Source organism: Capsicum annuum, chromosome 3 (assembly GCF_002878395.1).
Source record: "Capsicum annuum cultivar UCD-10X-F1 chromosome 3, UCD10Xv1.1, whole genome shotgun sequence".
Lineage (NCBI taxonomy): Eukaryota > Viridiplantae > Streptophyta > Magnoliopsida > Solanales > Solanaceae > Capsicum > Capsicum annuum.
The window spans coordinates 181,582,796-181,600,742 of record NC_061113.1 but is presented as its reverse complement, the minus strand read 5'-3'; the positions used below and the strand labels follow the sequence as shown (position 1 = coordinate 181,600,742).

General features: G+C 38.5%; 1 protein-coding gene across 2 annotated transcripts in view; it reads left to right on the top strand.

The window, feature by feature from the left end:
* The first annotated feature begins 2,156 nt into the window (after positions 1-2,156).
* Positions 2,157-17,947, top strand: part of LOC107863682 (TELO2-interacting protein 1 homolog) — a 56,639-nt gene continuing 40,848 nt past the window's right edge. The window contains exons 1-2 of one of the 2 annotated variants that reach the window (XM_016709726.2): positions 2,157-2,487; positions 2,887-3,067. In XM_016709726.2, the coding sequence (XP_016565212.1) occupies positions 2,318-2,487; positions 2,887-3,067 (351 nt within the window). In that variant the 5' untranslated portion in view covers positions 2,157-2,317. The remainder of the gene's footprint in view (positions 2,488-2,886; positions 3,068-17,947) is intronic. The other variant, XM_016709727.2, reaches the window with a different exon arrangement.

Sequence of the window (17,947 nt, the reverse complement as noted above, 5' to 3'; positions counted from 1 at the left end):
GAGATTTAAAGTTTGGTTTGCATTCTTTTTATTCTTCATGAATTTATTTGATGAAATTCATGGTTTATTTGTGTTTATTGTCTTCATGTTTTGCTAGTTTTTTCTCTTGGGATTATGTTTGAATAAGGTGCAAGTGTATGGGTTGTGATGTATTTGTGTAGATTTTAGTTTGTTGATGATGGGTTCTATTATTTCCTAATTAAATAGGTTGGGATTTGATGAGTGAAAGCTCTAAACAATCACATGGGTTTAATGGGTGAAAACTCCAAACTCTAGAAAATTTTAAGCGATCTTCGAAAGAAGGGTTTTGGGTGAACTTTAAGAACCCTCATCATACTTGAAAGAAGGATGTAGGAACCAAAGCAATAGTAGATAATTTATGGGTAAAGTTTACTAATTTTCACTATCCTAGAAATAAGGGTGAATATGAGGTTGATTATCCCTCGGGTTACATCCTAGAAATAAGGGTGCCTAATTGAGGTATTAGGTGGTTTTAATTGCACACTCATTAGGTACTCGAAAGGATCAACAAGTGAAAGCATTGAGGCTTTGTTGAAAAACTAGCCTCAAGGACTTTAAACCTAGCCTATCATATCATCAACAACTAGAATTAACGTTAAATCATCACATACCCATCCATATCTTGCCCCTAGGATAGCATAATCCCAAGATTCGTTCCTAATTATTTACACTCTAATCATTCTTAGTTTTGAATTGGGTCTTTACGACAACAACAACAACAAAGCCAGTATATTCCCACATAGTGAATCTGGGGAGGGTAGAGTTTACACAGTCCATACCACTACCTCTAACGAGGTAGAGAGGCTGTTTTCGATAGACCTCCAGCTCAAGATTAAAGGCAGTATAAAAGGGAGTATACAAAAACATTAAAAGCATAGAATATGATAAAATAACATAGATACGATATCCACAAAAAAGTACATTACCAAACAAAGGACACCATAATTCCACTACCTACTGACTACAACTCAACCACACCCTTAGCCCTCTATTCTAATATTTTTCCTCCATATATTTCTATCCAGGGCCATGTCCTCATTAAGCTGTAACTGCTTTATGTCATATCTAATCACTTCTCTCCAGTATTTCTTCGGTCTACCCCTACCCCGCTTGAAACCTTCCAAGGCCAACCTCTCACACATACGAACTGGAGCATCCGTGCCCCTCCTGATCACATGATCAGACCATCTCAACCTCACTTCCCGTATTTTATCCTCCACTGAAACCACTCCTACCTTCTCCCGAATAATTTCATTCCTAAGCTTATCTGCTCTTGTAAATCCACACATCCAACGCAACATTCTCATTTTCGTCACCTTCAACTTTTGGATATGAGAATTCTTAATCGGCCAACACTCCGCTCCATACAATATGGCAGGTTGGACTGCTACTCTATAGAATTTGCCCCTTTAAGCTTGGGGGCACCTTTTTATCGCATAAAATTTTCGAAGCGACCCTCCATTTCATCCAACCTGCCCCAATATGGTAAGAGACATCCTCATCTATCTCTCTAATCCCTTGAATCGTAGACCCAAGTTACTTAAAGCTATCTCTCTTGCAAACCGCCTGAGAATCCAACTTTACTACCACTTCCTCATCATGTCTCGAGTCATTAAACTTGCACTCCAAGTACTCCGTCGTGGTCCTACTTAACCGGAAACCTTTAGACTCCAGGGTTTCTCTCCAAATCTCCAGCTTATCATTAACCCCTTATGATTCATCAATCAAAACTATATCATCCACGAAAAACATACACCAAGGCACCTCGCCTTGTATATTCCGTGTCAGCACATCCATCACCAAAGCAAATAAAAATGGACTAAGAGTTGATCCCTGGTGCAACCCTGTCAAGACTGGAAAATGCTCAAAATCTCCTCCCACTGTCCTTACGTGAGTCTTCGCCCCCGAATTAGGTCTTTAGAAGCCCAAAAATTGTTCTCATGATTGACATCCATTTCAAACCCCTAAACCATTGTGTACAATAGGTTTGAATCTAGTTCGTAGCTCTCGTTCCAAACCTACTTAATCGCTACTCATATTATTTTCCGTGAATTCGATCCCGACTCATAATTGGATAAATATATTAACAACGACCATCTTGCACTTAATTAGACGTGTAAGTTGAGCGTTATCATACATCCATCACGAAGGCAAATAATAAAATAAAAAGCCAAGAGTGGATTCGTGATGCAAATCTATCTCCACCTGCGTCTTGGGTCCCACAAGACACAACTAATAATAGGCGTGCCTCGCCCATAATTTTCCTAACAAAGTATACCTGCTGTAAACTGCGGAGATGGAAGGAGCCAGTGGCGACGAAAGCGGCGCCATATTTTCTGAACTCAAACATTACTGCATTGAATTACTGGAGCTTCACCAAAACCCTACGAAAAACCACTCAACCCTCTCTCGCCTTCTTCAATTTCTTCGCCGCTCTTCTCCTGATGTTCTTCAGTCCTTCTTCGAGTAAGTTTTATTTAAATTGTTTTCCCATCTATCATTCGTTCGTTTTCAACTTCATTAAGTTGTGTTTTTCTCATTTCCTGTTAGCTGCTTGTTTTACTGTACATCGGGGTTAGTTTCTGCTGAATTTAGTGCTTAGGATTCGAACTTGGAACGTCAAAGTAAATTTAAACCTGCTAAACCATTGATCCAACTTCTTGTTTGTGTTTACGGGATTCAGTCTCTCTCTCTCAATATAGTCATTAAAAAGACAATTACTTACATATACAAGTGTACACACTCCCGACCCCCTAGATCCGCCCCTGTTTGCAGTGTGATATGTTTTTGCTGTATGATATGTATTTTCCTTGTTGATTGTTTATCTCTTAATACGGGCAGATATCTGGTTAATTTTTTTTCCAGCTATACATTGTTTCCTTTGCTGCTACTGCTGGATGCTGCTGTTGATAGCAGATCATCACCCAAGGTTGATTCTAATGAAAGATTTATGAGGCCTAATGCATTGAGTGATATCGTGATGGAAGGTGCTCTTCATTGTCTTGAGGAACTTCTGAAGAAGTGTTATTTAGGGTCTGTGGATCAGGTATTTTGGACTTTCTTCTTAAGTGCAATCTCATGGTAACAGATAGTTGGAGAAAAACTATACGACGTTTATTTTCCCCAAATTTGGCAGGGAAGTTTGTTTATTTGGGAATTTTACCAATGGTTAGGGATAGTGGTTTGATGCCCATTAAAGTCACTGGACCTAGTACTCAACTTCTGTTCTTGATTGTGTTGCTTGTTATCTTTTCTTTTCGGGGGGAGGGGGGGGGGGGAGGATTATTATTTATCAAACTTAATGTAGTTTTTTATATCCTGAAGTTTCTCGGCTTGGGCTTAAGTGTTAAGAAATAAATAAGTGATTAAGAATATAAATAAAATGCATTTTGTTGTGATTCCCAAACGGGAAACGCCATGAAATTATCTAAGGAAAAGCAATGAAAAGAAATAGAGAAAAAAGTTTAGTTTTTCACTGAACATGAATCAAAATAACTTCTACACCCGGTACTTATAGTAAGGAGCATCATCTATTCACCTTCTAAACCTATTTTATAATAAGGTTACATTTGCAAAGTAACAACAAAGTGTGGTTTAATATGTAATTTCTAAAACTTGGTTGACTTGACCGATATGTAAAATTTGTATAGACTAATATATAACGTAGCTCATACTAACATTCCATTCCCCTTTAAACAACCTTGTCCTGTAGATTAAGAAATAATTTGGAAACAGAGGAGTCCAAGCCACTAGTGAAAAGTCAAGAGACACTTCTACTTATTTGCTGATTTATCAATTTTCAAAAGGAAATAATTCTTGACTTTCTTAATTAGCATCCAAGTCCAAACAGTCAAGTCCCTGATAATCCATTGAATGAAGCTTCCCTTCATTTTGAGACAATGCAGTACTCCAATTTTCTTCCTCGTAAATCTAGAGAGGCTTTTGTTCTTCATCTCACCAAGACTTCCCAGTGTTGTATTCCTTTGCCCATGCTGCCATCCCATTTTAACACCAAAACAAACCAACACATCTGCAAGTTGTACTTTGTACCAACTAATATCAAAATGTGATGCTTCCCCCATACCATAACTGCAGCCACAAAAATATGTTGACCATGGTTCTGAAAGAATTCCAATGACTTCGCACAAGAGCTCCACAAAAGTCTTGTGAACCCTGGGAAATTCAAGAGGGGGGGGGGTGAATTGAAAATTTCTGTGAGTCGACTATTGACTTCTCACAGTCGACTTGCCTGCAGATCAGTATACTTCACAAAACAGGTTAGACTTAAGACAAACACGTAAATAAATAACTGAATTTAAAGTAAAGAACACAAAGATATCCTTGTTCGGAACACCATTGTGGTGCCTACTTCCAGTCCCCTTGGGTTTCAACGTTTCCTTAGATCTTTCAGTGTTGGCTCGAGTACAATGATGAGAAACAAGTTCCGAAGGCTTATTTTGTTCTTCAGATCTTGTGACATAACTTCAGTTTGTATTACAAAGTTTACTCGATCCTACTCTTTATATAACAATTGTAAGCTACAAATTACTAAGCTTTGTGAGACTAAGATTGAGACACTTTGAGATTTCTTCTTGAAGTTGTGTAACTTTTGTCTATCGTTAGTCTTCTTCTTTTATAGTTTTCAGCTGCTGCTCTTCTTAAGGAAACCCAAGAGATTTCTTCTCAATCAAGGATTTAAATTGATTCCTTGATTGAGGAATGTTACCGTATGGTATGTCCATATCGGATATATCCATACACGGCTTTCACTCACGTCCGTATCAGATACATTCATGATCTTTTCTTTCTTTTGCTCTTGTAGTGATTGATGCTTTTTTCAAGTTGTTTGTGATCTTTTCTTTCTTTTGCTTCGTTGTGATTGATCTGATTTGGCATGATTCCGGGACTGCAATTTTCCTTCCTTTTGTTTTTGTTTTGATTGATTTGCTTGGATGCCGTAGATCATGATTTGACGTCCTTCCATTCCCGGAGCTGGCTTTCTTGCTTGCTTTCATTAATTTTCTCTGATCTTTCATATCTTTGTGTGAGACATCCTTCCATCATTAACGATCTTTCAATGTCTTGCAAAGATTCCTCATTAGTTTGTCATTAGTAAAACATAAAATTAGGAGGCTAACAATCTCCTCTTTTTGATAATGACAAACAGTAAACATCAGTTAGCTTTCCTATTAAGATAGCCGGCTGGTTCCCCCTGTCTTCCTGCCTTGTTGGCTATGGTTGACTTTCTTGTTGTGGTAGTCGACTAGCTCCCTTGTCTTATTGACTGATGTGATCATCTTCTCTCCTTTTGATATTATAAAAAAAACCAAAACAGAGCAAATACAAAACGTACCATAGAATGCAGGATATGCAAAATTACGATTAAGAGTAGCAAAAGCATCGGAACAACAGTGTAAAATGTTTTTATATAGTCTAGAGTATGAGAAGGGACAGACCTCTTTTGAATGCGAGTTAAGAGTGCAGTGTTGGCCTAGGAAATAGGTGAGAGTGTTATGCATGTTGGAGCAAAAACGGTCATAGGATTTCTCAACACTTTTGGTGAAGTTGGAGTACGAGTTCTGGACGGAGATTGCAAGCTCATTGGAGGAGGAGGAAGTCTTAGATTTGATGGAGTCAACCTGTGACAACATTTTGTTAAACAACTTTACCCCTTTCTGTTTGAAACCATCAAGGGAGAGTTGCACTTTGCCTATGTCGGTACTGGTCTCCTTAGTCAACTGTATCAGCTTGACAGTCGACTCCTGGATGTTGGCTATCCCTTCCTCAATAGTGGTGAGCCTGCCTTTGAGTTCTTCAATCTCCTTGGCTGTATAGAACACGGGGTTAGTCACAGACTTACTTACCTTGGGTGTGTCAGGCCGACTTTTGGTAGAATCTTTCCTATATTCATTGTCAATCAGAAATAGCCCATGCTAGCAAACGTCTTTGAGTCCTAAGTGGCAGAGACTTCTACCGCTGGATAGGCTGAGAGATCGATTCCATAGTGTAGGAGAATCCGAGTGATGAGCAATCCATAGGGCAAGCTGGATGAGGCGTGAGAGTCGGCAACACTTTCTATCATGTATTCATCGATCTAGGTACTCCAGTTGATTTTGTAATTCTTAATTAGGCAGTAGAGAACAAACACATCTCTACATGTCACATTACTGAGAGATCTCTTCCAAGGAATCAAAGTTGTTGCAATGATGTGGGCCAAAATTTGATTTCTGAAGCTGAGGGACAGAGGGCCAAAAGAGGGACCATATGAGTCGGGATCTGAGACAAGCTTTTTTGCTTTGTCAAAACTTACTTCAAAATTCTCTGGCCACGTGCCGTTCATGAATGGAACAATGCTTGAGAACTTGGTATCAAATACTTTCTCAAACAAAAAGTCATTGAGAATAATACGGGTTCCTAGGACCAGGGTTTCCAATTCGCCGTTGTTTGGGGACAGGCGAAGGTTGGCATAAAACATGCGGATAGAATCTTCAAATACCTCCAAACCAAATAAGCGAAACAGCATCGACAAATCTTGGGCTTTGAAAAAGTGGTTGATATTGTAGTGGGATTCCTTCAGATGAGAGAGATTGATGACTCGACTAGATATAATAGAGCGACTTCTGAAGGTGAGAAACTTTTCTTTATGAGTGCAAGTCCAGAACTTGTGCATGTCCTCTGGAGAGAGAAAATCCAGGGGAGAGGGCCGTCGTTTGTTGGAGGTGGAAATGGGACTTGGAGCAATTCGTTTTTTTGAAATAGTTGACTGGAGTAAAGGGGAAAAAGCTTCAACTGAGGATTCGGATAAAAGGATTGGGTCGAGGTTATTGGAACTTTGGTTTGGAGAAGTTTTGGTGAGATTAGCCATTGATCGAGTTCTAGTCATTATGGAAAAGAATAAAGATGGACGGGAATAAAAGAAGTGAGAAGGAAAATAAGGGGATGGAGTTGAAAGAGTGGGTGCATTGGACTTGGGTTAATTTAGGAGATGAAAGGGTGGAGGAGTGTTGGGAAGTGAGAAGGCGCAGAGATGGTAATGATGATGGAAGAGAAAAATGTGGTGTGGAAAGAAGAGGATGTGAAAGGAAAGGACAAGGTTAGAGGATATCCGACGGATTTTGTACCAAAAATAAAGATTTTTGAAATACTTAATTTTTTGGTTAAAACTTGACGAGAAAGTTGGAACACGAAATTTTTTTTCCAAAAATAAAATTCATAATTCATTAATACTGAGATACCAAGTCCTTTTCTAAGGTAACAAAATCTTTTTTCCAACAAGGGTTTTGAAAAAAATCTGCCAATTGATTTTCGGAGTCAACAAATATTAACGAAAAATTGCCTTTTTCTACATGATCCCGAATAAAATGATGCTTAATATCAATGTGTTTGGCCCTAGAATGATGCATAAAATATTTAGATAAATTAATAGCGCTGGTGTTATCACACATTATGGGAACAGATTCAAAAAACAAAATAAAGTCAAGTAATTGATGCATAATCCATAAAATTTGAGTACCACAACTTCCAATGGCTATGTATTCGACCTCAGTTGTTGAAAGGGCAACTGAAGTTTGCTTCTTGCTGTGCCATGATATCAGGGCATCACTAAGAATTTGACACGTTCCATTAGAGCTTTTTCTATCACTTTTATCACCTGTAAAGTCAACATCTGAATAGCTAATTAAATTGAAATGAGAAGAGCTAGGATACCATAGTCCAATGTCTTGAGTTTCGATTAGGTATCAGATGATTCTGTTGACGGCAGCCAGATGAGACTCTTTGGGAGTTGACTGGAACCTAGCACTCCTACACACGCTGAACATGATGTCTAATTGACTGGCGGTCAAATAGAGTAGTGATTCAATCATTCCGTTGTACATCTTTTCATCACCATCCTTTCCAGACGAGTTTGAATCAAGGCTTGTGGATGGATTCATTGGAGTTCCATAGGCCTTTCCTTTCATACTTCCAGGCTTGACTGATGAAGGTACCTTTGGGAGTTAGTTTGATTTGTAATCCCAAAAAGATTGTGGGCTCTCCCATAAGGCTTATTTCAAATTCTCCTTTCATCAATTTAGCAAAATTCTCGCACAAAGAGATGTTAGAACTACCAAAAATGATATCATCAACATAAATTTGCACAATAAGAAGATTTGAATCAAGCTTCTGTATAAATAGAGTTGTATCAATTTTACCTCTCTGAAAATTGTTATTAAGTAAGAAAGTACTCAATCGTTCATACCAAGCCTTTGGAGCTTGTTTGGGGCCGTAAAGTGTTTTTTACAATTTGAAACATGATATATATAAGATGGATTTTCAAATCCCGGGTTGTTTTACAAAAAAATAAAAACTTCCTCATGAATGAAACCATTTAAAAAAGCGATTTTGACGTCCATTAGATATAACTTAAAACATTTGAAGGCAACAAAAGCTAATAAAATTCGAATTGATTCTAACATTGCCACAGGGTCAAAGGTTTCATCGTAATCAACACCTTCTTGTTGAGAGTAGCCTTGAGCTACAAGTCTGGCTTTGTTTTCGATAACCTTACCTTCTTCATTCAATTTGTTTCTGTAGACCCATCTAGTTCCAATTACCGAGCAGTTCTTGGGTCTTTCAACCAGTGTCCAAACTTGACTTCGATCAAACTGATCCAACTCTTCCTTCATAGCTTCAACCCATGATTCATCTTTGTGGGCTTCATCGGTCTTCTTTGGTTCAATTTGAGATACAAGGTCAGCAAACACTTATTTTCTCAATAATGCTCTTGTTTACATCATCTCATCTGGATTTCTGATGATAAATAGATTTGGATAGCTAGCATCGTGTTTCCATTCTCTTGGAACACTCGGTTTGACTGTTTTTGCTGTGGAAGTCGACTCTGGTGGGGTATAGTCGACTCATCTTGTGGTGGCTCAGAGGTTGTGCTAGCATTGGCTCCGGCTTGTAGATCACTCACTTGTTCTTCATCAATACTTTCGATGAGAGAGATGTCTCTTTTGTCATGTTTGATGGAGCAACTTTCAGCTTCGAGGGGTACTCCAAAGCTGGCGTTATACAAGTGACTGATGCTGAGCAAGTTATGCTTGAGGCCATCTACCAAGTACACTTCAATAAATTTACATGAGGAGCTGAGCTTTACTGAGCCGACTCCGATGACGTTGCCTCCAACGTTGTCACCGAATTTGACTGATCCTCCATCTATTCTTGTTAGGGCATAAAAATTTTCTTTCTGGTCATGTGTCTGGAACATCCGCTATCAATGACCCACATTCCCTTCTTATAGCTTTTGCGGGCATGTTCCTGCAAAACAACAACAACAACAACAACAACAAACCCAGTGTATTCCCACTTAGTGGGGTCTGGGGGGGTAAGATGTACGCAGTCCATACCTCTACCTCTGATGAAGTAGAAAGGCTGTTTCCGAAAGACCCCCGGCTCAGGCACAAGATATCACACAAACACATAGTAAAGCACAGAAGCAGATGACAATAATATAAATAAGGCACCCATACGGACTATAAAACAGAGGAAAGCAGAGGAAAGCACACAGATTCGTAATAAGCATGGAACACTGAATACGGAATCATAACAGGAATAAAAAAAATAAAAAACCCCCACCAAGTAATTCCCTACACTAGCGACCCAATCTGGCCCTACTCTTCTGCCGTAATTCGCCTCTTCCAGACCTTCCTATCTAGGGTCATGTCCTCGGTGAGCTGTAACTGTTCCATGTCCCGCCTAATCACCTCACCCCAGTACTTCTTCGGCCTACCCCTACCCCGCCTAAAACCATCCAACGCTAGCCTCTCACACCTACGGACCGGGGCATCCATGCCCCTCCTCTTCACGTGTTCCTGCAAAACAAGAAGATTAATTTTGCTTAGGTACCCAAGTGGTCTTGGGTCCTTGCGGGTTAGATGGGCTCCCTTTAGGCTTCCAAACCTACACATTTTTAGGCTTATGCCTGCAACTGTAAGATTTGTGCCCTTTCTGTTCATAGATAAAGCATACAGGTCCTCGAGAAAAGAAAGAGGTCTTGGCTGATTTAAACGATTCTGATGAGGAACTTGAGTTGTTTTTAAACGAGTTTGATCTCACGAAACTGTGGCTGGGTGATCTCTTGATGCTATTCAATTGCATTTTTACATTATCAAGCTCTTCGTGAAGCAAGTCGTTTTCAATTTGACATGCTTCGATTTCTATTTGACAGCTTTTTCGTTCCTTATCTAGTTTTTGTTTAAGTAGAGCTTCATAATTTTTCTCCTCTTGAGTGAGTTTATTATACTCATTTAGAACTTTTTGAAGCTCGTCGGTTATTATGTCTAAATTAGATTCAAGGATATTGCAGTTATGACAGTCGTGTGGTCTTACCTCGCTAGATTCATCTTTTGCCATGAAGCACATGTTAGAGGCTTCCGCTTTTTTTTTGGTTTCGTCTTCATCACTCCAAGCGCCAAAATTTTGATTGTTCCTAGACAATCTTCTTCTTAAATCTGGATAGTTTTGTTTGAAGTGGCCAAGCCTTCCACAGTGATAACAGCGATCATCGTTTCTAGTGGAGTCATTATTCTTGGCTCTTTGGGATCTTTGTTGTCTCAGTCTCATGATCTGCCTTACTTCACGAATTATGAGAGCCGTTCCTTCGCTATTGACATCTTCCAGAATGTCCTCTTCTTTGGTTGGTGCGGCATTGAAGGCGACTGGTTTCTTCTTTTCCTCTTTGTGGTACCTATTGATATAATAATTACGTACATATGCAATGAGGTTACCTCATAGTTCGTCATATGTCATGTTTTGAAGATCTCCATCTTCCAGAATGGCAGCCTTGATTTCCCAAATTTTCGGGAGACTCCGGACTAGCTTCTGGACTTGCAAACTATGTGGATAGATCATCCCCAGTGATTTTAGTTCGCATATGATCTTACTGGCAAACATTGTTTCAATGTTCTCGTTTTTTTTCATTTTTAATAGCTCATATTCATTGACCAGGCCAACGATCTTTGACTTTTTGACTTTCGTGGTTTCTTCATATGTTACTTCCAATTTATCCCACATTTCTGTTGCAGTCTCGTAGGTTGATATCTTGTCGTATTCTTTTCCACTAACAGCACAAAGAAATAAACTTGTAGCACGTGCATTAGTTTGGATTACCTCTTGTTGTTCTTTGGAGACCTCAAAGCTTTCAAGGTCTTGTCAGTACTGCTCGATTCTTTGCCTTTGTCATTTTTGCTTATCTTTGAGTTCTGGAATCGGCTTTGGTCCCTTCTTGGTGACCACCCAGACTTGGAAGTCATTTGATTGGACAAAGAACCTGAACCTATTCTTCCAGTAGGAGTAGTGCTGTCTATTAAAGTATGGTGGTCTCATGGAGAAGTGACCATTTTGAAGGAGAGCATCGGGAATTTGATAGTTTGCCATTTGATCTTTGCTCACGTGAGGTTAAGCAACATAGTCGGTGAGACCTGCTTTGATACCAATTGCAATTCAAGAGGGAGGGGTGAATTGAAAATTTCTGTGAGTCGACCATTGACTTCTCATAGTTGACTTGCCTGCAGATCAGTATAACAACAACATACCCAGTATACTCCTACCATGTGGGGTCTGGGGAGGGTAAGTGTACACAGTCCATACCACTACCTCAGATGTGAGATAGAGAGGCTATTTCTGATAGACCCCGGCTCAAAATAAAACAATCTAGACAAGGAAAGAGTCAGATGCTATAACATCTCATAAACAATCTTCCATCATGAGATTTCAAGATTAGTTTATGCAGCTAAACCAAATCACATACACCACAAAACAATAGAAACCGAAAAACTTAAAAAGGACAACAAATGCTATCCTGGTTAGACTTAAAACAAACGCGTAAATATATAACTGAATTTAAAGTAAAGAACACAAAGATTTATCCTGGTTCAGAACACCAATGTGGTGCCTACTTCCAATCCCCCTGGGTTTTAACGTTTCCTTAGATCTTTCAGTGTTGGCTCGAGTACAATGATGAAAAACAAGTTCCAAAGACTTATTTTGCTCTTCAGATCTTGTGAAACAACTTCAGTTTATATTACAAAGTTAACTCGATCCTACACTTTATATAACAATGGTAAGCTACAGATTACAAAGCTTTGTGAGACTAAGATTGAGACACTTTGAGATTTCTTCTTGAAGTTGCGTAACTTTTGTCTATCTTTAGTCTTCTTCTTTTATAGTCTTCAGCAGTTGCTGCTCTTCTTAAGAAAACCCAAGAGATTTCTTCTCAATCAAGGATTTGAATTGATTCCTTGATTGAGGAATGTTACCGTCTGGTATGTCCATATTAGATATGTCCATACACGACTTTCACTCACGTCTGTATCAGATACGTCTATGATCTTTTCTTTCTTGTGCTCTTGTAGTGATTAACGCTTTTTTCAAGTTGTTCATGATCTTTTCTTCCCTTTGCTTCGTTGTGATTGATTTGATTTGGCGTGATTCCGGGACTGCGATTTTCCTTCCTTTTGTTCTTGTTTTGATTGATTTGCTTGGATGCTGTAGATCATGATTTGATGTCCTTCCATTCTTGGAGCCGGCTTTCTTGCTTGCTTCCATTAATTTTCTCTGATCCTTCGTATCTTTGTGTGAGGCATCCTTCCATCATTAGCAGTCTTTCAATATCCTGCAAAGATTCCTCATTAGTTTGTCATTATTAAAACATAAAAATAGGAGACTAACACCCTACATTTAAGAAGTGAGCTGGTGACACTTTCTTGACGTATTTTCTCTCAATTGTAAAGTTTCTGAGAATCTAGTAGCATATTTACTGAAGCACTATTTCTAATAGAAAAAATATTGCTCCGAGCACCCCTGTCATTTTGAATAGCGTCTCCCAATCACTCTTGAGGCATGATGGTTTCTTTTCCACTAACTGAGCATTGAGTAGGGAAATAACCTTCATATGACTATGAACTAGAAAATGCAACGTAAATGTGCCTCCTTTTCCATGATCAATATATTCAAGCTCCATGAAGATGCACTTCAAATAAAGAACCAAAGTTACTGTCCAAAGCACAAAAGAAGACATCTTTTTGGTTTCAGCCGGTATAAGTGTTTGCCATGTTCTATCCTTTCTTCCGGACTACTAGCCATAATAAAACCAAGAAATGTCATCTTGCTAGTCTTTGTCACTGTTTCTACTCTTTCTTCAGACTTAAGTGGATAATTCATGGTAAGAGTCCCACATCGGAAAAGGGATGTGCAATTGGTCTCCTTATATGGACTTGGGCAATCCTCACTCTATGAGCTAGCTTTTGGCGTTGAGTTAGGCGCAAGATCCATTTCTTTACAATTCACACCAATATGCAGTTCAAAACCAAACATAGTCTAAGGAAAGAACATGACAGGAGTAACATAATCACATTGTTAATGTAGAAGACCCCACTATGTGGGAATACACTGGGTATGTTGTTGTTGTTGTTGTTGTTGTAATGTAGAAGACCAAATAAATGTGATGGATCATCAGAACTAGCTCATTTGTAAGCATGGGAAACCCTATGCAACCAACTTTTCTTTGCATATGGGTATGAGTAAGGTAAAAGAAGTTACCAGATTGATCCCATTGGCATAAAAATAGTGAATAAGGGGCACAGCAATATCTTCGGCTACTCAGTCAGGATGATAGTGTTCTTCTCCAACTTCCAAACTGCAAGTTGCCCACCAAGGTTCGGGATTACCACATGCACATCCTTTCCACTTCCAAGTTCATGTTGTACCTCTTTGCAACATTTGTATAATGTCTTTGCAACCCGTGACACGACAATTATATCTTGAAAAACAAGTACGTGTACAATATTGTGGTAGCCAAATAAGGAATGTACAATGAGAACTGTCCCTAGAAATTTGCCACGTTGCTGAATTCTGAAGATCTGTAGCTGCCACGACATACTCTGCATAGATGAAGTCCCAACTGATGTTTGTCACATAAAGAGATAGCATTGCATCCTCAGCTGCTGCTCGACGAGCAACTGAAACAACACCTGAGACCACCAAATCTGCCTTGATAGATCTCAACCCTTCCACTTCCTTTGCATCAAGTGTAAAGATGATGTCAGGTGCACCAGCGCCGAGATGAACATTATTCCCAATTGGGTTGAAATTTCTAGCAACCTCAACAGCTTGAGTTTATATCCAAAGACATCACTAGTTACACAGTGAGTACGGATAGGATGTTTCTTCATCTTTTCTACACTAGCAGTACCAGCTGTTGGTTCAGAAATTACTGCAACAGCATCACCATTTAGATATCCTCTATCAACAGTGGTTAAATCCTCAGTTTGCGCAAATTCCTCCGTCCCATTAAAGTTCTGGTAATCAAGAGTAATCAAAACAGACTCCACATTTGAATTTTTTATTTCACATTTAAAAGTATGTCCAGATTTCCAACCTCTTCACAAGGTAATACCATCTCAATAGGAACCATTTTTAGTGAGAACGAGATTGGATTTACTAGTGTGAATCCAGGTGCTTGCAATTGCCCATTCTCTAGAACCTCAGCTTCCTCCTTAAGAGAACTTATATCAAACACATGGTACTCCTTAATTTTTGACTTCCTTGCTATCTTCAAGTTCAAGAGGCCCGTCTTCTTAGCTTTCATCCCTCTGCATATCCGTCATGTTGATTCCATACATCTGAAGAATTTGATCAAGCATTTGATATTCATTATCTTCTATCTTCTCCTCCCCGGGTCCTCTAAATTCCTATTGTCGTAGTATTTCTTCTTCTTTCTCATCTCCTTTTACTGATTGAAGCTCATCTACTTCAGTTTTGTTCTGTTGAGGACTTATCTCAAACACAACATCCATCAATATATTTCCACTTTGTAGCTCCTAAGCAGCAGCATGTATTTGAAAAATTATGCTCAATTTCGCATTGCCACCACCTACGCAAACTCGCTGACTACATCGTGACATGATAGCTTAGTTTTAGTTGGTTGGCGACCAAGTCCATATTTTCGCTTCTTCCTCCAAGCATTCCTCTTGCCACCGGTGGCACGTTTTAGGTGCTTAAAGTCTCTTGAAATACCCATGGTTCTTTTGAGAGATGCTCCAATCCATAATGATTTGGATAGATATTATCAACACTATAATACTCAACCTCATACAGTGCTGGATTAAGATTTTGATGGTAAGCACCTTGATCAGTTGAAATCTGCTCTGCTGCTGATTGTACCCTCTTTGAGATCGGCACTGACCTGCTGAACCATGGAGAGTCCAGCAAGGTTGTTGTTTCCAGTCTTCCATATACTGTATTCCTCTATTCAATGTGTCAATAAAAGCTTGGATCTGTTGCTCCAACTGAGTCAGATCTCTGTCGGAATTCCTATTTTCCTGTCTATCTGCTATTAACACTGATGAACAGCCTAGAATCATTGGCTTTGATACCAATTGTTGTGATTCCCAAACGGGAAAAGCCAAGAAACTTAACGAAGGAAAAGCAAGGTAAAGAAACAGAGAAAAAGTTTAGTTTTTCATTCGACATGAATCAAAATAGCTTCTACACCCGGTACATATAGTAAGGAGCATCATCTATTCACCTTCTAAACCTATTCTAGAATAAGGTTACATTTCAAAGTATCAAAGTATGGTCTAATATGTAATTTTTAAAACTTGGTTGACTTGACCGATACGTAAAATTTGTATAGACTAATTATATTACGTTGCTCGTACTGCAATCGGAACACATTTGTTTTGCAAGAAAAAGTATTTAAATGATAGAAACCAGGATAATATGAAAAAAAGGAGTTTAAAAAATGAATTAAGTGGAAAAGATAATGTAAATCAATTTTTAAATTATTTTTGGTTTCTGACAAAGAACCATGCACTTTTAAGTTTCTGATTCAGGTTTTATTGACTAGTCTTTTTGTTCTAAATCTCTGATTGTCCTAGTTATAATTTTAGTATCATATTTATTTAATAATGATTTTGTAATAATACGTCACTTTTCTAGCTATATTTATTATTTAGTTCTCAAACTAATTTGTTGAGTTAGAAAGAATGTTACAAAAGAAGTTAAAAAGTTCTCTTTCAAATAGCCCATAAATAAAGGTATTTCAGAATTGGTGATAGCTTGAAGCACCTTAGACTTCTGGAACAATATTTTCTGTAATATTAGTAGGTGCTATTTGAACCACCCTTTTTCTATCCATATTAGCATCTCATATCCATGATGTAAGTAAAACTGTTGGGACAACCATGAAAGAGGTAAGAGAGTGCTATCTGCAATGTTGAAGGAATCTTTGATAGGTAAAGGAGGCAAAATGAAAAGTTAAACATCTAATGAAGTGCATCCCTTAGTGGCTTGGTGTTGGACGAAGCACACACCTTACTGGTTTGGTGTGTGAACTGAAGTGTCGTCTTAGTAAGGCAAAGAAGCTCGCTTATGATGCATCCATCTTTCGGACTTAGTGCACTGTGCACTTCAAGTATTCCTTCCTTGTAATATTTCATAGTTACCAGCTTCAAAATAAAAAAATAAAAAATTCAATGACTAGCAAGCTAAGCTAGATTCCAACAAGCTAAAAATGCTTAAAACTAATATTCAGCTTGGTTCCTGAACAATCAAGTCCAGCTCAAGCTTGAGATTGGTTTCTATAGTTAGAGTGTGTCTTTTTGTGCTATATTTGCAAATATTTGGTTTTGTTGTATCTATAGCGTCAGAAGAAATGGATCTTTTGTCTGATCTGCAGCTCAGATGCTATCTTGACTTCTCCTTGATTCAAGATAGATAAGGATGTAACATATAACTGGTTCTGTTTTTTTATTACACTTGGTGAAGACGATACCCTTCTTCTAAGCTGAAATATTAAGCGTCAACTTCCAATTTGCAGCTTGGACTGCATTACGTTGACTTATATTTAAAATAGTACATTTCTTGAAGCTATAGGGTTTGGAACAGAGACTGGGAGAGATTGGGAAGGTTGTTCCTCGTTGCTTGATGTGGGTATTCTATACAGAGGACTAGAAATACTTAAAAGGGAATTATAGCTATTTCTTTTTGGGTTTTCAAGATATCAGAGTCCATTTCTTTGCCTTTGCTTTGCAGTTGGCTTTTCGAACTCCGAACTTGTTTGGACTCCCTCCATTTATTGATTTCTTGTGTGCTCTTTTGCTTTTGTTTAGTGGAATTAGAACAAGAAATATCATATTAAGGTTTGTACAAAGCTAACTGTGGGGTCGGAATCCTAAAACCAAATCCGCATCAAGTCAAGTACAGCTCGAACTAAGGACAAATAGTTGATAAAAGATCCTTTATGGACTATATAATCCTTTTCAAATTCCCTTTTTTATATATGTGGTTGTTCCTTGTTTTCCTTGCAAAAACAACAACATACCCAGTATAATCCCACAAAGTGGTGGGCTCTGGTGAGGGTAGAGTGTATGCAGACCATACCCCTACCTCAGAGGTAGAGGCTGTTTCCAATAGATCCTCGGCCCAAGGGAAAAATAGTGCAAAGCAGTCCAGAAAAAAGGAAGTTCCCGATATTACCCTTTTTTCTTTGTGTTTTTTTGATATATACTGTCATAGAAGGAAGGAAAGAAATTAGGAATTTTGAGCCGGAATATTCCTTTGCATCAAATGATCCTCACCCCAAGCCATATCTTTAGCATTATCTCTACGCTTGAGAAACCTCAAGCTTATAACATTAATTGTAAATTCCTATTACCAATAGTAGATAACTTCTTTTCTTCTTTCGTCAAGTACCAGTAGCAAATAAACTAGGTGTTGAGGTTCACAATCTAATCCTGTCTTAATATTTTAACACTTGGGTTTGATACCCTATCTGTGCTGAATTCAAAAATATCCCCCGTGATGTTTCTGGGTTTCTTTCACGGGTTATTCTTATTCTCCCGCTTTAGCTGTCTCTTCTTTCTCTAATACCATTTTCCATGTC